The 26,218-nt window shown below is 47.5% G+C and overlaps 1 protein-coding gene across 1 annotated transcript; it reads right to left on the reverse strand.

Annotated features, from left to right (window-relative positions):
* ADCK5 (aarF domain containing kinase 5) lies at positions 1-24,666 on the reverse strand. Its single transcript, XM_081012658.1, has 15 exons — positions 24,548-24,666; positions 17,707-17,810; positions 17,238-17,387; positions 16,149-16,224; positions 15,111-15,311; positions 14,794-14,934; positions 13,431-13,544; positions 12,335-12,466; positions 9,925-10,008; positions 7,378-7,459; positions 5,604-5,682; positions 4,536-4,627; positions 2,269-2,527; positions 1,242-1,358; positions 1-453 (listed from the first exon to the last, which is right to left on the reverse strand). Exons 1-15 carry the CDS (start codon positions 24,563-24,565, stop codon positions 339-341), a joined length of 1,764 nt encoding a protein of 587 aa, XP_080868784.1. The 5' UTR covers positions 24,566-24,666; the 3' UTR covers positions 1-338.
* Between the last annotated feature and the right edge of the window lie 1,552 nt (positions 24,667-26,218).

Genomic DNA, 26,218 nt, shown 5'->3' on the forward strand with positions numbered 1-26,218 from the left:
GAGGATAAAAACTGGGCATTTATTATCACAAGCTGTTTGCTGCAAGGAGTTGGGAACGTGGCTCCCCTTCAGCCCTGCTGCTAGCAGAATCTGAGGTGCAGGAAGGCTGCAGCCCACCCTTGCGCTGGTTCTGCCTAACAGGTGACTGCAGAGGGGCTGGATCAGGTCCTGCATTTCTCACCGGTAATTTTTTTAATAGAAAAGTGGGAGAGCACCTTGTCCTCCTCTGCTGGCATGAAAAGCACCTGGTGTTGGATCAAGCTGGACAGGCCTTCGGCTATCCTCTGGCCTGGAGGCTGTGATCCAGCCTGCGGCAGAAGGTCGTAGCAGCAGCCGCTCTATGCCTTCAGGAACTCGTAGATTTCCCCCGGCTTCTTGCTGTCCTTCAGGAAGCCAACAAAAGCCAGGAAGCGCAGGACAGAGGTAGTGAACTTTATGGCGGTGACCTGGAACCTGGTTTGGTTTTTTTAGGGTGGTGGTGGAAAGAGAGACAAAAAGATGTCAGCCAGTAACTGAGCCAGAGATTTGAAATACCAAAAAACAAAAGAAATACCGTGAAAATCCCTGAAACGAGAAGTAATCGACTAGAAATATTATGAAAATAAAATACAAACCTCATTTCACTGAACTATTCAGTTTCCTCGGAAGGAAACAGAAAAATCATAAACCTTAAATGACCAAAATTCAAAAAAGGGGTAGAACTCCCAAAAATTCTGAAGTATTATAATCCCAGCTCGACCTAGGTGAAACAACGAGCAGTAATAAAGGATTGAGGACTATTCTGAGGAAACTGAATAGTTCAGTGAAACGAGGTTTGTAGCTGGCATCCCGTTAAGACTTTGTTCAATTTTAGGTTTTTCTAATTTTTTCCTTAAACTTTTTGATTTTTATTATTTAGTTGATTTCCACAAGATAACATATATAATCGATTACTTCTCGTTTCAGGGATTTTCACGGTATTTCATTCGTTTTGTGCAATTTCTCGGTTCCGTGACTGTCTTTTTCTACAGAGTTTTGAAATTCAGCAGCCGTCATGAAAGCAAATGATGCTTGACTGTGACTCCCATAATCTCCAGCCAGCGCAGCAGGGCTGGCTGTAAGTCTTGGTCCAACAGCTGGAGAGCAACAGTTTGCATAAGGGACAGGGTTGGTTATTTAAATTGACTGGAGGTAGGCGTCGTTTGCCAGGGCTCCCAGCCCAATATCTGGGGGGCACACAAACACACACACACACCCCGTACCTGAGCGAAAACTCAAACACGAAGGTGTTCCAGGCCGCACGGATCCAGCGAACGAAGATGATGTTGTTGATCCCTCCAGATCTTTGGCTAATCATGTGACTCCAGCATCTCACCGCACTTTAAAAGAGACAGACAGACACCAGAGTCTGAATCCTGGTGCTGTTTCGGGGGGGGGGGGGTTGCAGGGAGCAAGAATCACACAGGGCATAAATTACTGTATTGATTATTGTAACTCGCTCTGCGTGGGGCTGCCCTTGAGACTGACCCAGAGACTCCAGCGGGTGCAGAATGCCGCGGCGAGACTCCTTACGGGGTCCTCGCCGCGGGATCACATTCACCCGGTGCTATACCAGCTGCACTGGCTCCAGGTGGAGTACAGGATCAGGTTCAAGGTGCTGGTTTTAGCCTTCAAAGCCCTATACGGCCTAGGACCCTCGTACCTACAGGACCGCCTCTCCTGGTATGTCCCACAGAGGACCTTACAGTTTTCAAACAAAGACATCTTGGAGGTCCCAGGCCACAGGGAGGTTAGGTTGGCCTCAACCAGAGCCAGGGCTTTTTCGGCCGTGGCCCCGATCTGGTGGAACGCTCTGTCCCAAGAGTCTAGGGCCCTGCGGGACTTGACATCTTTCCACAGGGCCTGCAAGACAGAGCTGTTCCACCAGGCCTTTGGCCAAGGCACAGCCTGACCCCCTCCTTTGGTCATCCTCATAGAACTCTGGCCCAGTGGTTGCCATTTCATTTTGAATTGATTTTAGAATGCTGTATTACTTCTATTGCTGTTAGCCGCTCTGAGCCCGGCTTCGGCTGGGGAGGGTGGGATATAAATAAATTATTATTATTATTATTAAAGGCATAAGAGGTGGCTGCTGGATCAGGCCGGGGGGGGGGGCATCTAGTCCAGCCTCCTGCTCTCACAGTGGCTGAACTAGATGCCCATTCTGGGAAACCAAGCAGGATCAGAGCACAAGAGGATTCTCTCCTAGTGGTTTCCAGCCACTGGCTCCAAGGCGTCCCACCCCCTCACCTGCGGGCCATGATGTAGTATCGGTCCACGGGGGTCCCCAAGGCCACGTTGATGCCCCGGACGGTGTTGATGTTGCGGAAGACGAGCAGCATGGAGCGGGGCAGATCCTTCAGCACCTGCATGATGCGGTCAAAGCGGTTCTTGGCCATGTCCTGCATGTAGGCCGTCTCCTCGCGAGTCAGCACGTTGGACAGCACCAGCTGAGCCATGTTGATTGGCCGCTGCAGCAGCATCTCGCAGAACAGGAAGTAATCCTGGGCTGGGGGAGGGGAGGAGCTTAGGTGCAAAGGCAGGAAAAACCGTAGAGGCAGAAAGGGACTCCCAAGGGCCATCTGGTCTAACCCCCTGGAAAGCGGGAAGTGGCTCAAGTCAGATCTCGCCTCCGCCAGGAACGGAGGCCGGCACCTTCAGGAAAGCCAGCCCATCTACATCCCAGGGATCATAATACTGTTAAGGAGAGAAGCGAGCCTAAAGCTGGCCTCTCCAAAACAATTATTCACATTTTATTCAGGGGTTCCGTTCCAAGTACAGTCATACCTTGAGTTACAGCCGCTTCAGGTTGCGTTCTTCTGGGTTGTGGACCGCCGAAACCCGGAAGTATTGGAACTGGTTATTTCTGGGTTTCGGCAGTCGCGCATGCGCAGAAGCGCTAAATCACACTTTATGCATGCGCAGACGTGGGTTGCGAATGCTGCGGGTTGCAAACATGCATCCCGCACGGATCACATTCGCAACCCGAGCATCCACTGTATACACAAAAAGGTGTATTCTTCTAGGAGCAAACTCCATGGTGTAACCCTGTGCTGGGTGAGGGACCACATTCTTCCAATGTTCAGATTTGCTGGTTAACCCCCTTTGGGGTTCTGTTATGAGGGAGGGAGGAAAACCCACATCCGCTTTCTCATTTCCAAATTAGCTAGGAACGGGGAGGAAATGCACAAAGAACCTGTTGTCCTTACCCTCCATGGGAGCTGCGTGCAGAGCAGGTGTCGACCAGCTCCACCTGGTACGCAGGATGAGACCCTCCCTGCCCGCAGACTGTCTCGCCAGAGTGGTGCATGCTCTGGTTATCTCTCGCTTGGACTACTGCACTGCGCTCTACGTGGAGCTACCTTTGAAGGTGACCCGGAAACTACAACTAATCCAGAATGCGGCAGCTAGACTGGTGACTGGGGGCGGCTAAAGAGACCACATAACACCGGTCTTGAAAGACCTACACTGGCTCCCAGTACATTTCCGAGCACAATTCAAAGTGTTGGTGCTGACCTTTAAAGCCCTAAACGGCCTCAGTCCAGAATAATTGAAGGAGTGTCTCCACCCCCATCATTCTGCCCGGACACTGAGGTCCAGCTCCAAGGGCCTTCTGGCGGTTCCCTCACTGCGAGAAGCAAAGTTCAGGGAACCAGGCAGAGGGCCTTCTCGGTGGTGGCGCCCGCCCTGTGGAACGCCCTCCCACCAGATGTCAAAGAGAAGAACAACTTCCAGACTTTTAGAAGACATCTGAAGGCAGCCCTCTTTAGGGAAGTTTATAATGTGTGATATTTTATTATGTTTTATATATGCTGTTAGCCGCCCAGAGTGGCTGGGGAAACCCAGCCAGATGGGTGGGGTATAAAAAATAAAATAATACAGTGGTACCTCGGGTTACATATGCTTCAGGTTACAGACTCTGCTAACCCAGAAACAGTACCTTGGGTTAAGAACTTTGCTTCAGGATGAGAACAGAAATCATGCTCCGGTGGCACAGCGGCAGCGGGAGGCCCCGTTAGCTAAAGTGGTGCTTCAGGTTAAGAACAGTTTCAGGTTAAGAACAGACCTCCGGAACGAATTAAGTACGTAACCAGAGGTACCACTGTACAGTGGTGCCTCGGTTTACGAACTTAATCCATTCCGGAAGTCCGTTCTTAAACCAAAGCTGTTCTTAAATTGAGGCGCGCTTTCCCTAATGAGGCCTCCTGCTGCCGGTGCCCTTCCACCGTTTGGATTCCGTTCACAGACAGAGCTAAAGTTCGCAAACTGGGAAACTACTTACGGTTTTGCGGAGCTCTTATAACGAATAGTTCGTAAACAGGGCTGTTATTAAACCAAGGTACCACTAGAAATAATAATAATCAGCACCTCCCACTTCAAAGAAACACAAAATCCATGGGGAGCACGACCCTCAGCCAGAATGTGTGCATGTGTGTAAAAGGGGAAGGATTCTACCTGCTGACTGGGAGACCCTTAAGGCTGCCCCCCCCCAAAGTGGCTCCCAGCTGCCCCCTCACCTTTCACACCCAGTTGCTTGGAGTATATCTGCATGCCTGCATCATCGTGCAAAATGATCGCGTGCCACAGTTTGCACAGCGCTTCCCGTTCGCTGGAAGAGACAGAGAGAGCAAAAATCACGAGAGCTTCCTTGCCAGGGAGACAAAAACACCCCGGAAAGGCCTTTTGGGGAAACAGTCTAACACTGGCTCAAGATGGGACACCTGCTACCAATGGAGATATATCGTCAGAAGAACTGGTCTTGTCTATGAGCTTGGCAGCTCAAATGGGCAAAGCAAAACAACCCAAAATCCGATACGATACGATATCTTTATTGCCATTGTCCCATACAGAACAACGAAATTGAAAAATCTACATAAGACATTCAAAAACCAACAAGCCTGCTGTCCCAGCTATCCCAACCTGGTTAGCCCCCTAAAAATTCTGATACCCCGTTTTTAAATATAATATACTCCAATACAGACTCCTTACAATGCGTTTAAAACCAAAATCGCATTTGGGTAGAAACTGTTTCTCAGGCGGCTAGTCCTAGTCTTTATACTGGACGTTGGTACCGCTCACTCTGGGATATAGTGGTACCTCGGGTCAAGTACTTAATTCGTTCTGGAGGTCTGTTCTTAACCTGAAACTGTTCTTAACCTGAAGCACCACTTTAGCTAATGGGGCCTCTTGCTGCCATTGCGCCGTCGGAGCACGATTTCTGTTCTCATCCTGAAGCAAAGTTCTTAACCTGGAGCACTATTTCTGGGTTAGCGGAGTCTGTAAACTGAAGCGTATGTAACCTGAAGCGTATGTAACCCGAGGTACCACTGTATAGCGATAAAGGAGAAAATCACACACAATTTGAGGTTTTGACAAAACACTAGAACCTAACTCCCACCTGCTGTTATAAACCCCTCTCTCTCTGTTTTTATACACGTTGTAAAATGGAATAAAAATGTATTTAGATCCCCAAAAGAGGGGGGGGGGACGACACACACCACATCCAAGTGGGATGCTATTGCACCAGCCCGATACCCCCACCACCCCCCCTCCCTGAAATTACTCAGGTCCTCGGGCTGACTTACTTCTCGTGAAGGATTTCGTACAAGCCGTGATCAAGGAGGATGAGTTGCACCTTTCCGTCAGGTCCCTTCTGTACCAGCACTGAGAGACGAGGGGAAGGAGGGAGGCAGGTGGTGAAGATGCTTCTCGCCTCAGTTATACATACATAAATAAATAATAAATCTTTATTTGTACCCCGCCCTTCCCGGTTCAGAAAACCAGGCTCAGGGCGGCTAACGACAAATTAATTGATGCCCAAAAAAACCAAAAAAAAAAACAACAAAAAAAAACCCAGCATAAAATACAGTATAAAACGTGAATAACAATAAATTCAGAATTAAAAAATCAATTTAGGGGGAAAATCCATCCGATAAGCATTAGATGATCACCAGGGCTAGCTGGCTAAGTTAGTCCTATTTGGGCCAGCGAGGAGACCAGGGGAGAATTAGCTGTGGGATTCCAGAGCGGGTAATCTTCATAAACGGGGAGGGGGAGGGAAGGAAGGTTATGGACCATGTTCTCCAGGAAACAGGGGAGGGGGGCACGGACAGGCCCCCCAGCAACTAGGTCTGGCCAGTTTCCCAGTTTCAGTTGTTTCCCACCAGCCCTTCAAGACACAGGGAAGCCTGCACATGCTTCTTAGACAAGGTCAGAGCACCAGATTCCCCCCCCCCTCCAGAATGCCCCCTCAGCTTCTTCTAGCAGCCCACACCAGAACCCCCATCTCACCCTGACCCCACACTCTGTGTCCATGTATCTCATCTCATCCTTTGGCCCGACAAGCCACTACAAGCAGTCGGAGACAGGAAGGGAAGAGCCACAGGAAGCCCAGTACATCCATTTACTTAAGACCATGACCCGTATGGGTCTGAATAGCTATCAGGATTACACATCATTTCTTAAAGACCTTTAAATTAAACTACAGCTGTCCTCTGAACTTTAGAAAACTCTGCCTTTAACAAGATCTAGGAGTTCTCATCTACCCCTTTAAGCGCATATAAAAGGCTCACTTCTAAATTGAAAACGCACAGAAAAGCTCAAGATACACATTGATCTACCCACACTTAGGTGAGGAATCATATTAGTATATGCTGCCTTAGAGTTTTTAATTTGATTCAACACATATTATTATTAATATTATTTTCAGTTGTTATCTCTGAGAAACGTAGAAAATAACAGGATATATTTATACGAATTCTTGAAATTTACACGACCCCTTAAAAATTAGGTAAGGAACCAAATGTTGTATAATACTGTTTTGCAATTTATGACTGTTTTATAATTTATGCTAATTTAGAATTTAAAGGTACTTTCATGTAATGTTTGATACTTCCAGCTGATGATGGTGAATACATCGAAACAGGGCCCTGTCCTGGTTTCTGATCCATAACTGGTTTCTGACTTCTCCTCAATGATTGAAACTAAGACCTTCATGTCGAATCTTGACTATGGACTAACACGAACGTATCTCTACTCATAAACTCTTATCTCTAATTCTGTAACGAATTATTGTGTTATACATATCCTTATGAGTTTGAGTTTGTAATCTCTATTAGAGTTTGTAATCCTTGTCAGAATACATACTTTTGAATGGATTAGTTTTTGTTGCAACTGACTATTGATTTGCGAGTAGGGACCACTCCCACTACTGAAATTTCTATTGGCCAGAGTTCTCGGTGTGCTTTTTTCTTGGTATATTTAATAACAAGAACTCCAACTTATTTAACATGAGCTCCCCAATTCAGCCCGCATACCCCAACTAAGCCTGCCCTCTTCCCTGGCCGCAGTCCTCTGTACCGTTTCCTGGGTGCGGATCGGCATGGATGAATCCAGTGAGGAAGATCTGCTCTGCAAACGCCTGGACCAACTTTTGTGCGACCTGCAAGACAACACAAGAGGGCAGGGTGATGAGAAAGCCCGGGCCTCTGTGTGAGCACAGGCAACCCCTTCTCCACCCCCACCCCCAATATTAAGAGGCACCCCCCACCTCAACTTACCGGGGGGGGGGGAATTACCTGGTTGGGGGTGCTAAGAGGCAAGGAGGGCAATGAAGGCGCAAAAGCCTTTCAGACTTTGGAGAGCTAGTGTTGCATCAAGTTCATCAGTTCTGTTGAATTAACTAAGCTAAATGGTTTTAACTGGCTTTTGTGTGGGGGTCAGGTGGGATTGCTATGAGGAATTATGAAAAATGAAGCAAGCCATTGTCTCAGCAATGAAAGCATTGTATTGACTGGGTTTGAGTCATTGCCAATAATTTCTGATCAAATCCCACAAGCCTCTGCATCTCTGGCCATTTTCTCTGCTGTTCATTTTCTACGCCTGACAGGCACGTATAAGCATTCTGAAACACAGGCCAGTTGCTTCACCAGGCATCCTGGGTCATAAAGACAGTAGGTAACTTTGATGTAGTTTGTGAATCTTTAGGTAGATCTTAAGGGCCAGGAAGAGAGTTCACAAGGAGATGGTAAATACTATCTTTCCTTTCCTGTTTACTGCCTGTTTATGACCTCTGGGTTTGCTAAATGCATTCCTCCTTGATTCGTTTTATTTACTCTAAAACACGTATGCATGCTCAGAGTAGCCTTTGTAGTTAAAAGGATTTCTCTGATCTAACTTTGTACCCATGTGGTAGTTTTTTTTAAATGCTCCGAGGACTTCTGATTGGTTCTTACAAGCGCTGTGCTCTTTTGTTAATAAAAGGGACCTGGCCAGGGTGTGACAGATTATTGCTGGCACTTCCTCCCAGAGTCTTGCTGGCCAAGCCTCGTGTTTTTTTGTTTTAATCAGGGTCCAATCCTTTCCTTTGCCTTCGGAATGCAACATTTTAAATGTGCAATTCGCTGTTCTGAACCTTATTGTGCTTTCGTCTTCCTTGCTGGGTCGTGCAAACTGCTGTTCCGAACAATGCTTCCAGTAGCGTGGGAAACAAAGGGGATGAGTTATGGAACCAAGGGGGGCGGTGGTGGTCCCCAAAAGTCTGGGAAGCACAGATTTGAATGCAAGGGAGATTTAAATGGGTGGGGATTAATCGTCGCTCAGGGACGGGGCCCATTAGTCCGCATGCACATGTTCCAAGGTGGAATCCCTGCCGCCTTCAGTTGAAAGGAGCCAGTGTTGGGGAAGACCCAGAGGGCTGCAGCTGCCCATCAAGAGGAGACAACAGCCCAGAATTCTAGGATTTGGAGGATCAGTGGCCCATCTAGTTCAGCATCCTGTTGTCAGAGCGGCCAACTGGGAAACCAGGGAGCAGGATTTCCAGCAACTGGGATTCAGAAGCATTGCTGCCACCAACTGTGGAGGCAGAGCCAAGCCTTCCTGGCCAGTAATAATAATAATAATAATAATAATAATAATAATAATAATAATTTATTATTTGTACCCCGCCCATCTGGCTGGGCTTCCCCAGCCACTCTGGGCGGCTTCCAAAAGAATATTAAAATACTGTGATACATTAAATATTAAAAGCTTCCCTAAACAGGGCTGCCTTCAGATGTCTTCTAAAAGTCTGGTAGTTGTTGTTCTGTTTGACATCTGGTGGGAGGGTGTTCCACAGGGCGGGTGCCACTACCGAGAAGGCCCTCTGCCTGGTTCCCTGTAACTTGGCTTCTCGCAGTGAGGGAACTGCCAGAAGGCCCTCGGCGCTGGACCTCACTGTCCGGGCAGAACAATGGAGGTGGAGACGCTCCTTGAGGGATACTGGACTGAGGCTGTTTAGGGCTTTAAAGGTCAGCACCAGCACTTTGAATTGCGCTCGGAAACGTACTGGGAGCCAATGTAGGTCTTTCAAGACCGGTGTTATATGGTCTCGGTGGCCGCTCCCGGACTCTGGATTAGTTGTAGTTTCCGGGTCACCTTCAAAGGTAGCCCCACGTAGAGAACATTGCAGTAGTCCAAGCGGGAGATAACCAGAGCATGCTTCAATAGCCCTTTCCTCCGCTTTGAATTTGTCCTGCCCTCTTTTAAAGCCATCCAGGGTGGTGGCCATCCCTGCCTCCTTTGGAAGGAGTTCCACAGTTGAGCTAAGCGATGAGTGAAGAAGAGATTTCTCTTATCTGCCCTGAAGCTTGCAAGATCCGCCACGGCTTCTACCCATCAGGGGAGCCCACACTGGCCTGAATGGATGTCCAGCCTGAGCCGGCAGGAAGGCCGCTTCCGATTTCTGCATGAAATACGTACAAATACACCCCACCACTCCCTCCAAGGCTGTGAAGCGAAGATGCTGCTGCCTCTGGGGTGGTGCATGAAGGAGGCAAGCTGTTCAAACCAGTGTGGGACGGAGCCTCTGCTGTTGCCCACCCTTTCCCTCCATCCTGCCCACCTGACGCTGCCCCTCCACCCACTTACGTCCTTGGCATGCAGGCCTCGCCTCTTGATGCCCTCCATGTCGTTGACTTTGCAGCCGTCGTAGAAATCAGCTGTCAGGACCCTCTTGGGGCAGAGAGAGAAAGGAAAGAGGACGTCAAATGTAGCCAGAGAGCAGCACGCACAGTCCTGTTTTGCTTTTCAACCTGAGCCATGGACTGCTGAGGCCCCGAGAGGGAGAGAGATCTGATATTATTATTATTATTATTATTATTATTATTATTATTATTATTAAATTTTCGATTTCACAATTTAAAATACTAATTTTACACCCTTAACGTATCAATGACTTCCCTTCTTCTCTTTCCACAGTTCATTTTACGTATCATAAATCCCTGCATATTTTTCAAAAACTGTACCATTCAGTATTCCATTATTGCATCCATCAAAACTTATTTACCCTGCTGAATTTATCTTAATGCTGCCAGCGTTCTCAGCTGTACACAATTATTTCCCATATAGTCAATAAACGTTGTCCAATCTTCTTTAAACGTATCTAGGTTTTAGGCCCAGAGCCATTAGGGGAACGGGACTTGCTGGTGACCCTTTTCCCACCTGCCTTGCCCCACCTCCCAAAATATGATTTGTGGTGTAATTGTGATGGCTTATAGGGACGCAGGTGGCACTGTGGGTTAAACCACAGAGCCTAGGACTTGCCAATCAGAAGGTCAGCGGTTCGAATCCCTGCAATGGGTGAGCTCCCGTTGCTCGGTCCCCACTCCTGCCCACCTAGCAGTTAAAAAGCACGTCAAAGTGCAAGTAGATAAATAGGTACCACTCCGGCGGGAAGGAAAACGGCATTTCCATGCGCTGCTCTGGTTCACCAGAAGCGGCTTAGTCATGCTGGCCACATGACCCGGAAGCTGTACGCTGGCTCCCTCGGCCAATAAAGCGAGATGAGCGCCGCAACCCCAGAGTCGGCCACGACTGGACCTAATGGTCAGGGGTCCCTTTACCTTTACTGTGATGGCTTCCAGTGTTATTATTTATTGCACGTAAGCCACTTTGCAACTCATGCAAGTGAAATGCAGCACAGATACAGAACAAATAAAAATAAAAATTCTATTTCCACAGAAAATAAATAATAAAATAATAAAATATAATAATAATAATTTGCTGCCCATCTAACTGGGTTGCCAATCAGAAAATTGGAAGGGTGCCCCAGAGGTCATCTAGCTCAACCCGCTGTAATGCAGGAGTCACACGCAAATATTGGGCAGTCCTGCTCAGGTGTTTGTGGGGACACTACCTGGAACCCCGAGAAGATGTAATGCGACAACGACCCGAAGCTGGTATTCCCCCCCTCCACACACACACTAATGCAGAAAATGTACTTGTCTCAGGTGGGGGTTGTGTGCACAGAGGGCAGGCTTCTCCAAGCTGGTGCCCTCCAGTGTCTCAGGCCACAACTCCAGCAGGGCTGCCTGATTGCTGATGCAAGTTGGAAACCAAAACCCCTGGACCAAAAGCAGGTTGGGGATGGCAGAGATGCTCTTTCAGCTGGCATGGGGGTGAGTAAGAATACAGCTCCCCAAATGATTTCACTCCTTTGGGCTGGAAGTGGCCAAGTTCCTTCCCCAAACTCATTCATTTCTCTGCTCCACCCACCTCCAGCCATCAATTGGAGGGGTGCAATTGGAGGGGTGTGGGGGTCACGTGGGATTGCTATGAGTAATTATGAAAAAGCCACTGTGTCCGCAATGAAAGCATTGCGTTGACTGGGTTTGATTCATTGACAATAATTTCTGATCGAATCCCACAGGCCTCTCCACCTCTGCCATTTGCTTTCTCTGCACCTGACAGGCACGTATCAGCATTCTGAAACACAGGCCAGTTGCTTCATCAGGCATGCTCAGTACATAAAGATAGTAGGTTCTTTGATGTAGTTTAATCTTTAGATAGATCTTAAGGGCCAGGAAGAGAGTTCACAAGGAGATGGCAAATACGGCCATCCTGTTTATTCCTGTTTATGACCTCTGGGGTTTTGCTGAATGCATTCCTCCTTTTATTCCCATTTTATGTACTTTGCACTACATATGCATGCTCAAGTAGGAAATAGTTTCTTTGTAGTTAACAGAATTTCTTCTGATCTGACTTTGTCCCATGTGGGTTTTTTTTGAAATCCTCAGAGGAAATCTGATTGGTTCTTACGAACACTGTGTAAAAAGTTCTTTTGTGAATAAAATGACCTGGGCCGAGGCGTGGAGAGGAAATATTACAACCTGGGCACCTCCTCCCAGAGTTTTGCTGGTCAAGCCTCGTGTGTATTCTATTGATCAGAGTCCAATCCTTCCTTGCTTTAGGAACGCTACAATCAATGGCTCTTTTATACACAAACACACAGAGACACCTCCCTCGCCGCCACATCCTGCCGCCATGCGCAGAGACGCACCTTGCTGCTTCTCTCCCAGTAGACCCGAGGAACCACCACAAAGTCAAAGTGCTTCAGCTCCTGGGCGCAGCGCTCCGAATTGCGCGCCTCGTTCTCAAAGTCCAGCTCCTGGGCCAGCGTGTCCTTCAGGTCCTGGGGGGCGAGAAGGGGAGCTTTGAAGGGGGACCAGGAAGCGTTACGGGAGGGGCGTGTTATTGGGTTGTTGTTTTTATTCTGATTATATATGCTGTGATCTTTTCTGTGAGCCGCCCTGAGACCTCCGGGTATAGTTTAAAATACTTTATTGTCACTTGTACAACTTGTATACAGTGAGATTACACAAGCACCCCCCACTCAGCTCTCTTAGTCTTAATTCCCCTCATTTACTGACACACACCAAACTCGAAAGTCAGTTGCCCTGTTGTTATCTTTTCATTCAGCAGCATAACAGCCCACGGATAGAAGCTGTTCTTTACCCTGTTGGTGCGACTAATCATGCTTCTATATCTTCTGCCCGTGGGCAGGAGATCAAGAAAGTGCCGGCCAGGGTGTGAATCATCCCTGAGAATTTCCCTCACTCTGCAACGTCCTTCCGCTAATTCATCCAGCGGATTCACGGGACAGCCCATAATATCTTGTGCTGTATTCACCACCCTCTGTAGGCACTTCCTATCAGGTGATGTCAAACCAGCGTACCACACTGTGATGCAGTAGGAAAGGACACTTTCTATTGTGGACCGGTAGAAGGAGAGCATCAGATGTTGATTGGGCGATATATAAAATAATAATAATAAAGCCATCCAAGTTGGAGGCCGTCACTACTTAAGAAAATAGGAGGAGCCGGCTGGATCAGGCCAATGGGGGCCACATCTACTCCTGTCCTGTCTTCACAGTGACCAACCAGATGCCCCAGGGGGAAGCTTGCAAGCAGGATTCGGGTGCAAGAGCCCTCTCCCCTTCCTGTGGCTTCCAGCAACCGGCCTTCAGAAGCCCTGCTGCTCCAGGGAACATTCCTTCCATCCGCCACTTCTTCCAATTCCCGCCCCCCATGGCGGTCAGTGGGGGAAACAGTAGGGGAACCGCCCACCCACCCCCCAGCTAAGAGCCCAGAAAGGACCTTCAAGACCCAGCTGAACCCAAAGCTAGGGTGCATCAGCGCCACGATCTGCAGCAGGAACTCCAGCGTGCGAATGTCTCCATCAAACCGGTCCCGCAAGTCAATGTACTGGACCTGCAAAGGGGCGGAAAGGGAGAGACTGGGAATCTGGGGCGGCAGAGGACACAGAGCTGCTCCGCAAGGCCTTCCGAGAGCACAGTGGTACCTTGGTTCTCAAATGCCAAAAACCCGGAAGTAAGTGTTCCGGTTTTCGAAATTTGTTTTGGAAGCTGAACGTCCAATACAGGTGTTGGCTATTGTTTCCGGGGCGCCTGCACCAATCAGAAGCTGCGTCTCTGTTTTTGAACATTTCAAAAGTCAAACAGACTTCCAGAACGGATTAAGTTTGGCACTTTTGTTTTTGCTATTTATTTTGCGTTTTTGTTTCTGAGGCTTTTTTGGTTAATTTGTTTTTGTGACTGTGTGGATGGTGATTTTTATCATCTACAATTCTGTCTTGTTTACTTTATAGTACAGCACATTGATTAATGCTTTCATTTTATTTTTATTTGTTTTCATTTTTCATTATTTTCATTTTATGGATCAATGGTCTTGCTAGATAGCAAAATTAATGACATTTCGAAAGTCAAACAGACTTCCAGAATGGATTAAGTTTAGTGCTTTTGTTTTTGCTATTATTTTGCGTTTTTGAGGCTTTTTTGGTTATTTTGTTCTTGTGACTGTGTGGAACCCTGTTCAGCTACTGATTGATCGATTGTGTGACTGAGGAAACTGATAAAAGCCCCCCATCCAAACAATGACTATCATCAGTACAGGTAAGAAAAAATAACAATTTTAACTTTTATTATCTACAATACTGTCTTGTTTATTTTATAGTACAGTACAGTGGTACCTCGGGTTACAGATGCTTCAGGTTACATACGCTTCAGGTTACAGACTCCGCTAACCCAGAAATAGTGCTTCAGGTTAAGAACTTTGCTTCAGGATGAGAACAGAAATCGTGCAGCAGCAGCAGGAGGCCCCATTAGCTAAAGTGCTGCTTCACGTTAAGAACAGTTTCAGGTTAAGAACGGACCTCCGGAACGAATTAACCTGAGGTACCACTGTACATTGATTATTGCTTTCATTTGATGGAACAATGGTATCGCTGGATACTAAAATTCATGTTAAATGGCTGTTTTAGGAGTTATTTTTAAAAGTCTGGAACGAATTAATCCGTTTTGCATTACCTTCCATGGGAAAGCGTGTCTTGGTTTTGGAACGCTTTGGTTTTGCAATGGACTTCCGGAACGGATTAAGTTTGAGAACCAAGGGACCACTGTAATGGGGGGGGGGGAGGGAGAGGGGCAACACAGCCACGGACCTTCACGGCCACCGGGGTGCCGTCGTGGAGCTTCGCCCGGTGCACCTGGGCCAAGCTTGCAGCGGCGATTGGCTGGTAGTCGAACTCCAGGAATAGCTGGTCCGCCTTGGCTCTGAAATCCTCCAGGAAGAGCTCGTCCACCTGCAGACAATGACACGTGAGGAAGACGCTTAAGCCGGCTTTGGCCAGCCTTGGCCGCTAGAGAGCTTGCTCATTCCACTTATTTATTTCAAAAGAGTCATTTGCCGACCGATTGTAAAAAAGCGAAGCAACTGATTGAGCCCGCGGTGGGAGGAATGGCAGCAAACTTGCTTTACCTCCTTGTAGCCGCGGGTGAGGGCGCGGTCCTCCAAGGTGCGCAGGGTGTTGATGTACTCCGGGGGCAGCAGGTGGTTGAAGGCGCACAGGCCTTGGCCCAGCTTGATGTAGAGGCCCCCGTTCCGGATGGCGCCGCGGACGATGCTGTCGGCCGCCCGCTGGTGGCATTCCGAGAGGACGGTCTTGTACCCTGGGCTGTTCTGACGACAGGGAAGAGGGGGAAAGGGGTCAGAAACTGGCAGCCCTGAGGCTGGGGCAGGGGGTACGCCTGAAGCCCTTTGGACACAGCTGGTGGGCTCCCAATGTCTTGGAAGTCACCTTGAGATCCTTTTGGGCCCAGAGGTGGCATTCAAACCGTTAGATATAGAGGTTGGTCAGAGTTCTGATAACGCCAAGGTTGCAGGTTCGATCCCCGTGTGGGACAGCTGCATCTTCCTGCATGGCAGGGGGTTGGACTGGATGACCTCTGGGTTCCTTCTGACTCTACAGTTCTCTGATTCTAGGACTCCCTTTGCCACCCCATTCCACTGCATTAAGCAACCAGGAAGGAAACCCTCAGGGCGATGAACCCAGCTCCCCCTGCCCCACTGAGACCCGACCCTTCTGGGCCTCTCAAGGCTGTTTGTCTATTATTATTATTATTTACTTATACCCCGCCCTCCCCGGCCAGAGCCAGGCTCAGGGCGGCTAACACCAGTAAAATTACAGTAAAAACATAATAGGGGGAAAAACCACCAATTTAAAATACAAGTTAAAATATAATTTAAAATGCAGCCTCATTTTAAAAGTAGCCCATAGATCAAAACTGTAAGGGGAGGGAAACATAAGGGTCAGACTGAGTCCAAACCAAAGGCAGAACAGCTCCGTCTTGCAGGCCCTGCGGAAAGATGTCAAGTCCCACAGGGCCCTAGTCTCTTGGGACAGAGCGTTTCACCAAGTCGGGGCCAGTAGTGAAAAGGCCCTGGGCCCTAGTTGAGAGCTGGTTGGGTTCCTTTGAATGGCTCAGAGCTTCAGAGAGAAACAGCAGGGAACTGTACCTCGTCCAGGCCCCGCAACGAGATGTGGTGCGTCCACCAGTAATCCAGGGAGATCTGGATTCCCAACTGCAAGGACCTTTGCGAGAGAGGAAAAGGCAGGTTACCGTTCTGCACCCGACAGAATTAGTAGGTGTTTCTTCTGGTCCGCTGTTAGGCCTTAAACTTGAGCGCGAGAAAGATCTGTCCGTACAAATTTGGGATTCTAAATGGGATGGGCGATGGTCATCTGAATCATCTTAGGTCAGTCTTGGTTTACGTGAGAGTGTGTTCTATGAAAATCCTATAAGGATGGAACGGGACAACACGGCAACTTGCCCACAGAACTGTTGAAAGGGTTGTGGAAAAATAGGCACTTTTCTCAGCTATGGTGGGACTGCCCACAGGGATTCAAATTCTGGGCAACGGATTGTCAAGAAACGTCCGAAATACTCAAACATCTCACTGCAACTTCGCCGCAGCTCTGTTTACTGAATCTACGGGATAATCAGCTGAAAGGGTTCAGCTCTCAGAAACTATTGACATGGATGCTAACGGCTGCCGGAACCTCAATTGCCCCCAAATAGGGAGAAAATTCAGGACTTGTGAGTTTCGCTTTTGGTATAGTCATACCTCATGTTATGTTTGCTTCATGTAATGTTCTTTCAGGTTACGTCCTGCGGCGACCCAGAAGTACCAGAAAGGGTTACTTCCGGGTTTCGCCGCTTGCGCATGCGCAGAAGCGCAAAATGACGTCACGCGCATGCGCAGAAGCGGCGAATCGCAACCTGCGCGTGCGCAGATGCACCACTGCAGGTTGCGCTCTTTTCATGTTGCGAACGGGCCTCCGGAACGGATCCCGTTCACAACCAGAGGTACCACTGTAAATATATGGGGAGCTTAGCATCACCTGAAAAAAATAACTCAGGGCCCCTCACTCTCAGCCAAACATCCCTCCCTTGCAGGATTGTTGTGAGGCTAAAACGGAAAGGGGAGAATGAAGCAAAGCCACCTTGAGCTCCTTTGCAGCAAAGAAGGCAGGATGTAAATGCAATCAATAAATTAATTAAACAAAATCCCTCCCTCTCTGGGAAAGGGCATGCCGTCAGCCACCTGGTAAAGCGCCCCAGTCCCTCGACCAGCAGCCTCATCCTTCGCCGTTCCGGCGTCTCGGCCATCCAGTAGCGGATCCCAGCTGCGAGGGGGAGGCCCACGGACAGCCCCAGGAACGCCTTCTTCAGCAACCCCCTCGGTCGACGAGAGCTGTAGTGGGGCAGAGGTGTGAGCAGAGATCCACAGCAACACCCCCCAAACACCTGGCCCTCATTCCGCACAGAAACCTCCCCTTCCCCATCCATTGAAAAGCAAAGCATGTTAGATAGCACTGCAGAGTTGGAAGGGACCCCCAGCGATCATCTAGCCCAACCCGCTGGGGGCACCTGCATGGCAGGGGGTTGGACTAGATGGCCCTTGGAGGTCCCGGCCAGCTCTACAAATCTGTGATGGCTTTGGCCAACCTGGCGGCCTTCAGGTGTTTGGGACTACCAACATCTGGATTCCTAAACATCTGGAGGAGGTATACCTGGATGGCTGGGAATCGGAGCGCTGCCTGCACTGGGGGGCAGAGATCAGCCAAGGGGTCTTCTTGCGCCGTAAGAGCAGCAGGTGAAAGCGGCAGATCTGGACCTGAGGAATCGGAGGGGAGAGAGAGGCTTAGCATGGCTGAGAGCCCCAGGGAAGGAAGGCCCACCCTAATAATAATAATAATAAGTTTTATTTATACCCCGCCCTCCCCAGCCAAGACCGGGCTCAGGGCGGCTAACACCAGGTATAAAAACAGTTGATTAAAATACAACTTAAAAACAAGATTAAAATACAGCATTAAAATGCAGCCTCATTTCAGTAGAAACTCAAATCAAAAACTTATGGGGGGATGAAAACGTCAAGTCTTCACCAAGGCCAACTATCCAGACTGGTCCTACATGGGCCAGAAAAAAAGCCAGGGAAGTCCCCAAATAGGAGTTCCAACACAGAAGGAGAAAGGAAAAAGGAAAGAAGGGAAGGGGATCAAGTTGATTCCAAGCCTAAGGCCAGGCGGAACAACTCTGTCTTACAGGCCCTGCGGAAAGAAATCAGATCCTGCAGGGCCCTGGTCTCATGAGAAAGAGCGTTCCACCAGGTTGGGGCCAGTGTTGAAAAGGCCCTGGCTCTGGTTGAGGCTAATCTGACTTCCTTAGGGCCTGGGACCTCGAGGGTGTTGCTATTTAGGGACCTCTGCGGGGCATACTGGGACAGGTGGTCCCGTAGGTATGAGGGTCCTAGGCCGTGAGGACAGCCGAGGTTTCGGGGTGAATGTGGGTGTAAGCAATGTCAAACCCAGCCCCCCAAAGCCGAAAGAACAGTCTGCACTCTCGGATGGAAACTTGTGGGCACGTTGGTTAATTTTTTTAATGTATGCAGCGACAGCAGCAAGAATATTGCACGCTCAAAAATGGAACGAGGAGGAGGTTTCAACGAAGGAAGAACAGGCCATGGAAAGGATGGATTAAGCAGAACCGGCAAAACTAACAGCAAAAACCAGAGGTCGAAATGGCAAAGCGTTCTTTGAGGACCGGGAACCTTTTGTAGAATAGCTAAAGAAGCTTTTATGTGTTTATATGCCTATCACACTTTTAAACTTAAAATCCATTGTTGTTGTAGGCCGACCTGACTGGAAGAATCCGCGACCAGAAAAAAGAGAAGACACAAGAGGATTGGAAGAATTTTAAAGAATATTTGGCTAAATATTGTAACATAAGATAAAAAGAAATTTCTTGGAAGTAATAATTAGGCTTAGGGGTAGAATAAGAATATGTTGTTAATAAATATTAAGGATTAGAATATTAATAAAGAAGAAGTCAGTAAATGAAAGAAGTTAATATTATTAGAACTATGAATTTGGAGAACTGCTAAACACGTCATATAATGAAATTCAGTCAGAGGGGATTCAAGGAAGTCAGTTATCAATGTAATGAAATTAGGATTTGGAAGTAAAAATCCTTTTTTATGTGTTTTTTGTTTTTGTGTATTGTAATGTTTTTCTTTTTTCTTGTTTCTTTTTTATGTGATAAATGTGAAAACCAATTTTAAAAACTGAGAAAAAAATAAATAAAATAAAATAAAACCCATTGTTGTATATTGTTTTAAATGTTTGTTTTGCTATTAGGATTGTAGTTCCATTTGCGTTTCTCAAGCTGGTCTCTGACCGTAATAAATTTCGTGTTCATGTTCAACATCTAAAGAACTATTATTGTTGCATGAAAACACGAGCAGGATTTGAAATAGCAGCAACAGTAGAATGACATGAAGGCTAATAATTTAGGATATATCTGTGGAGTACTGTAAGTTAAAATATGCAGCATCGATAGATAAACATCATGGAGGGGGCGATGGGAAGTCAATGGATAAATTAAACATTGGGGATGGTGATGTGCGTGAAATTTTGAAAACTAAAAAAACATGTATTTATTTTAAAAGAAAGGAACTTGCTGGCACAGGGGGACATGGAGACAAGAGAGGGGATGGGGAGGACCTTGGCCTCCTGTTCTCATTCCCCGGGATGGAGGCAGCTAGCAAGGACAGTGGCCTTTATATCAGAGAGAACATCTGTAGGACAACAGACCAGGCCAAGGAGAGGGCTAGGCTAGCTTGCAGGCTGCCGCCTTCCTCTCCCATCAGATCTCAAACCATCTGCGAAGCGCCTTTAGAAAGCTGATAAGCAGCAAATACACAGAGCAAAGGTCCCTCTGCGATACACGGACTGGCAACCGGCACGCTGGTGTGCAAAAGGTGTCCAAAGGTTGGGTCCGGCAATCCTTGCAGCACCCTGGAAAGAGAGGCAAACGGGATTGCTCCCATTTCGCAGATTGGGAAGACTGAGGCAGAGAGAAGAGAAGCTTGCCTAAAGGCACCAAAGGAGTATTCGGAAGAGCTGGGGCTTGTGTGGTGCCTTCCAAGCTCGCACCAGGTCCCTGAACCACCACCCCAGGCCATTCTGGGCACCTGGGCCTCCTCACATCAGCAATCGGCTATTTTATTTGCGGCATTGATGTGCTTTTCGTCATCAGAAAGGTTCTCGGGGTGGCTTACGAAAATGAGCTCTGAGACAATCATGGCCCACAGGTTCACCATCTTTAATAATAAATAAAAAAGACACGACACAAAAGGAAAAAAGGAATGGGCAGGAGGAGGAAAGGAGTTGGATCAAGCACAAACACTTACAATCACCGTTCTTAAAAGCTGCAAAGTCAAGGCACAGGCAGAAACCACAGCTATGGAGGATGCTGTGAGGGCAGCTCACAGCACCAGTAGCCAAGCAGCCCTGCGGGGGAGACCTCTCTCTAAGCCCCCCAAATGGTGGGGGGGGGGGCAAAGTGAAGCCCACCTCAGAGCCTGTTCTGCCCACCTTCCTATTCTGCCACAAACAGCTCTGCAAGGAAGAGTCCTGAGGATTTGCAGCGGAATTTTTACAGTTTTTTTTTAAAAAAATGCAGTTTCTTAATACTGTACTGGTAAGACACACTTTGGAACTCCTTGCCACTTGATACCAGCCTGGTGCCCTTCATTGTACTCATTTTGGCACCTGCCAAAAACATTCTTGTTTAGAAATGCCTAGCCAGATGTTTAGAAAATTGGTGAGAGTTTCAACCTGTTCTTTGTCTACTGCTATTTTAACTTTCTGACAGTTTTAAATTATGGTTGTTAATTTTTCTTAGCAATAATTTTACTGTTTTATCTTTTCATAGCAAACCACTTTGTGGTTTCGTTTTGCTCTTACAATCAAGCAGTATATAAATTTCATGAAATAAGTAAAACGGGAAATAACCTGATTTGGAAGGCTTTGTATTATTGTGCCCAACGATTTATTTATTTTATTTACTACATTTTTAGGCCGCCCTTCATCCAAGGATCACAGGGTGGGTTACAGCATGAATTGGATCACCCAGAAGACTCTGTCCAATTCTATGACTCAAGGAGACTGCAGGAAAAAAAGCGAATGCAGTTCTAGGCTGCATCAACAGAAGTCTAGTGTCCAGATCAAGGGATGTCATAGTCCCACTCTCTTCTGCCTTGGTCAGACCACACCTGGAATAAGGATCAACATTTATTGTCGAGTGAAAAAGAGACAATCTTTGTAACGAATTATTATGTTATAAATATCTTTATGAGTTAAGAGTTTGTAATCTCTACTTGAGTTTGTAATTCAGAATACATACTTTTGAATGGATTAGTTTTTGTTATTATTGACTATTGACTTGTGAGTAGGGACCACTCCCACTACTGAAATTACCTTGGCCTGAGTTCTTGGTGTGCTTATTTCTCAGTTAAGATTCCTGCATTCCACGGGGCTGGACTAGATGACCCCCGGGTCCCTTCCAGCTCTACTGTTCTATGATTCTATGAGTCAACTTTTATATGCCTGATGTCTTTGTCCATGGAGTTTTCTTGGCAGGCATACTGGAGTGGCTTGCCGGTTCCTGCTCCAGCTGGATCACGTTTGGTCAAAACTCTCCACTATGACCTGTCCATCTTGGGTGGCCCTGCACGGCATAGCTCATAGCTTATCTGAGTTATTCAAGCCCCTTCGCCATGACAAGGAAGACAGCATCCTAAAAAGCAGAGACATCACCTTGCCAACAAAGGTCCGTATAGTTCAAGCTCTGGTTTTCCCAGTAGCGATGTATGGAAGTGAGAGCTGGACCATAAAGAAGGCTGATCGCGGAAGAATGGATGCTTTGGAATTCTGGTGCTGGAGGAGACTCTTGAGAGTCCCATGGACTGCGAGAAGATCAAACCTCTCCATTGTGAAGGAAATCAGCCCTGAGTGCTCCCTGGAAGGACAGATCCTGAAGCTGAGGCTCCAAGACTTTGGCCTCCTCATGAGAAGAGAAGACTCCCTGGAAAAGACCGTGATGCTGGGAAAGATGGAGGGCACAAGGAGAAAGGGGACGACAGAGGATGAGATGGTTGGATAGTGTTCTCGAAGCTACCAGCATGAGTTTGACCAAACTGTGGGAGGCAGTGGAAGACAGGAGGGCCTGGCGTGCTCTGGTCCAGGGGGTCAGGAAGAGTCGGACAAGACTAAACAACTAAACAACAACTTGAGTTTGTAATTGTTGTCAGGATACATACTTTTGAATGGATTAGTTTTTGTTACTATTGACTTGTGAGTAGGGCCCACTCCCAATACTGAAACTTACATTGGCCTGAGTTCTTGGTGTGCTTATTTCTCAGTTAAGATTCCTGCATTCTAGATGACCCCCGGGGTCCCTTCCAACTCTACAATTCTATGAGTCAACCTCAGCACATGCCAGCCACGTCCTGGGAAGATCCTGGCAACCCTGCCCTTTGGAGGCCCCACTCCACAGATACTGGGTGGGGGGCATTTGTCCCCAGAGAATCTTCCTGCTGCACTTCTTTTCCGATGTGCTGGAAAAAACCAGGTCAGGACCAATATTGCAAGCTCTCTGGGTGGCCCTTTCTGGCTCCAGCCTCACGCCCACAGTTTGTCCTTGCAGGCAGGAAACCAGCGCAGGGACAAGAGGGGTCTTGACTCTTCCTCACGCTGGGAACATCTCAAGGCTGGAAGAAAGCACAGCTGACAGCCGGCCGGCCCTCTGGACTGGACTGACAGCTGAAAGGATCTAGCAGCGGTTGCCAAACTTTTTCAGACCACCCTTGGGTTCCATTAACTCACCCCCACTGCCCTCCCCCACTATAATAATAATAATAATTTTTTATTTATAACCCGCCCTTTGGGGTTCAGAAAACCAGGCTCAGGGCGGCTTGCAACAAATTTAAAACACTTCATTGATGCAACAAAAAACAGAATAAAATACAGTATAAAACGTGAATAGCAATAAATTCAGAATTCAAAAATCAGTTTAGGGGGGAAATCCATCCAATAAACATTAGATGCTCACTCTATAATTATTATCATTTACTAAACGTGTTCGTTGCTTTATTTTGCCCAGGGCAACCCAAAGCGACTTACAACCAAACAAGCATGGTTCAGAATGGTTGGTGCTAAGAGAATAATACAGCAGAATTCAAAACAGGAAGAAATAATTGCACGTTCATTCAAAATCCAGTTCAAACTATTTCATTCAACAAAATTGATGGACCTGATTCGGGGATACCAGCTTTTCAAAGTCATTTGCACTTCTTGCACACACACCTCCTCCTGCCACCCCCTCTCCTCTTAGAGCTCCCCAAGGAAAATCCCACTGTCCCAGGTGGCGCCACCACCCACTTTGGGAAAACAGCTGATGTGTAGCGCATGTTTTTGGGAATGAGTTGCTCAAGAAGCTTTGAACGGGCGCAAAGATCTGAGCGGCAATAAACAGCACGGAGGGAGAACAGTGTGGAACGAAGAGCCTGCTTGGGAAAAAGTAATTTCACAACATCCGCGAAGTCACTTGCAAGCAAATTCCATACGGGGGAGGAAAAGAAACATGCTGCAAAAACACATGGTTTTCATGCGCCGCACACAGAATGGGCCACCACATTTCTGCCAATGTTTCCCCAGCCACTCTGGGCAGCTTCCAGCAAAAGAGAGGCTCTGCTATTATTATTTTTATTATTATTTATATTATTAAATATTCTTTACACCAGACCCATCTGGCTGGGTTTCCCCAGCCACGCTGGGCAGCTTGCAGCAAAATATTAAAATACAATAATTCATCAAATATATTACGAAGGGGGGCCAGGATCTGAGCCTCAACAGGGATCTAGTGAGCACCAGGATCGGGGGGGGGGGACCTAAGAGCCCCACTCCTTTTTTACTATTGTTATTTATTTACTTATTTACTATTTTACTGGTTGTTGGTTTTTTTACGTATTTACTATTTTACTATCACTATTGTTCTCTGTTCTCCTCAGCCCCAAACCAATGAGCTCTGGAGAGAGTCTCCCCCCTGCAGGAAAGAAACACGGCTGCCCCCTCCCCACTCCCAGCCCCACACTGGGATGGGGGCGGGCAGAAAGTACCGTAATGTGCATGGCAAAGGGGCACTCCTGCCATGCTTGCAGCTGGGGGAGGGTCGGAGGTGCATAAAGGAGAGAAAAGCCCCCAGTTGCAAGCACTGATAAATTCAGTGGGGCAGAAAAAAAAGGGGGGGGGGGGTTTACCGTAATGCCTAGCGATGAGCGCACCAGAAAAGGGGGAGCTACCGTAATGCCCCGAAGAGAGACGCGGGAGGGGGGGATTTACCGTAATTCAGCCCTAAAGGGGCAGCCTGAAACAGACGTGCGGTGAGGGGGAGCTGCTACCGTAATGCTCCTAAGAGACGTCCGCGGGGAAAAGCTGAGGTAACGACCTTGCTGAGGGAAAGGGCGCGAAAGGGGAGAGTTGAGGGGAAAGGGGGGGCGAGGGTTCTCCTCACCGTCCGCTGCAGCTCCATGGCGCCCCTTCCTTCCTGCCCGCCCGGCGGCCGCCCAACCACCACCGCCGCCGCCCGCCGCCTGCTGCTGCTACTACGACCGAAGCCGCCGAGCCTTCGGGCCGCGCTGGCCCCGCCCAGCCGCGCTCCGATTGGCTGCGACCGGAGAGGGGGGCGGGGCCGCGCCTCGACGGCCAATGGGGAGGAGGCTCGCGGGAGTGGGCCGATGAAACCCCGCCTCCTGGACGCGGCGTCATGACCTCACGGGAGGGGCGGAGCTTGGGAGGAGCGCTGAGGACTAGCGCCTTGGAAACCAGGAAACTTACAAGTGTACAAGGCGAGGAGGAATAACTGGGGAAGCAACAAAACGTAAGGTGTAATTGGGAAAGGTAGGGTATGAAAATGGTAAGGATATAAAAAATAATTTAGTTGAAGGACTTTAAAATCGAGGAATCAAAAGAAGCAGAAGTAGCAAATATTTAAATAATAATAATAATAATTTATTATTTGTACCCCGCCCATCTGGCTGGGTTTCCAGAAGAGGAGGTTGAGGGAAGTCAAGGGAGGGGGGAGGGGGGGAGATTTGGATTTGTGAATTTTCATTGTGTTCATGAGGATTGTGTTGGATATAAAATTGTGAAACCCAATAAAACTTTTTTTTAAAAAAAAAAAGAAAACAGCTGGGTTTGTATTATTATTATTATTATTATTAGTGCTTTTTTCTAAAAAAAAATGTTTAGGGGTATAATAAAAAAATTAAGGTCATATATATAAAATAAATGTTCATAAATGTACCAATGTCTGGAGCAGTACAGTAAGACAGTCCTGAAACCATTTTGACTCCCAAAACTGACCAAATGTTTTCTCTGCAAGGAGGGAGGGGGTGAGGGACCCTTCCCATTTTCTCAGGAATTGGGTAATCACCATCTCAAAGGAATGGCCAGACTACCAGGAAAGGCAATCAGATAAGGCATTATCAGATAACCTGGCAGACAGGAAAAACAACAACGTTCAAATTTCTGCTGTAGACCACCTTTTCTGTGATGTATGTATGATGTATGGAGGGGTGGTCTTGAGCTCCAGGGCAGGGAATTTAAAATGTCTATATAAAGACAGGCACATCTCCTCTGTCCTCCTGTGTGTGAGGGGAGCACCCTGTTGCAACAGCTTTAATAAAGATCAGGCTTACTAGCTGCTTTGCTTCTCAATATTCTCTGCTTGGCCTCTGTTATTTTCTCCTACCAATAGGGATAATAATAATAATAATAATAATAATAATAATAATAATTTATTATTTGTACCCCGCCCATCTGGCTGGGTTTCCTATTTAAGGACTCTATATGGGCTCTTGGATACCCCATAGGGGAAGAAGGGCAGATTTTGTTTACAACAGGGGTATACTCTCTTTTGACCCAAGAAAAATAAATATATCCTGTTATTTTCTATGTTTCTCAGAGATAACAACTAAGTGTGGGTAGATCAACGTGTATCTTGAGCTTTTCTGTGCGCACAGACCCCTTAAAACTCTTATCTGTAATTCTGTTACGAATTATTGTGTTATACACACCTTTCTGACTTGACATCCTGTATGGCAGTTACGGTAAACTTCCAAGCCATGGCTAAGTGGAAGAAGAGTCGGAAGCAGACTTTAAAGTGTTCCTGAATCCTCCTTTG

This window comes from Podarcis pityusensis, assembly GCF_964106645.2.
Source record: "Podarcis pityusensis genome assembly, chromosome: 7".
Taxonomy (NCBI): Eukaryota; Metazoa; Chordata; class Lepidosauria; order Squamata; family Lacertidae; genus Podarcis; species Podarcis pityusensis.

What these genes read in the sequence shown, in the direction of transcription:
- ADCK5 (XM_081012658.1), bottom strand. An exon ending in GGTTCAGCTGGGTCTTGAAG is followed by an intron (nt 12,467 to 13,430) that starts GTCCTTTCTGGG and finishes CTCGCCCCCCAG; the next exon opens with GACCTGAAGGACACGCTGGC. An exon ending in ACTGGGAGAGAAGCAGCAAG is followed by an intron (nt 10,009 to 12,334) that starts GTGCGTCTCTGC and finishes CTCTGCCCCAAG; the next exon opens with AGGGTCCTGACAGCTGATTT.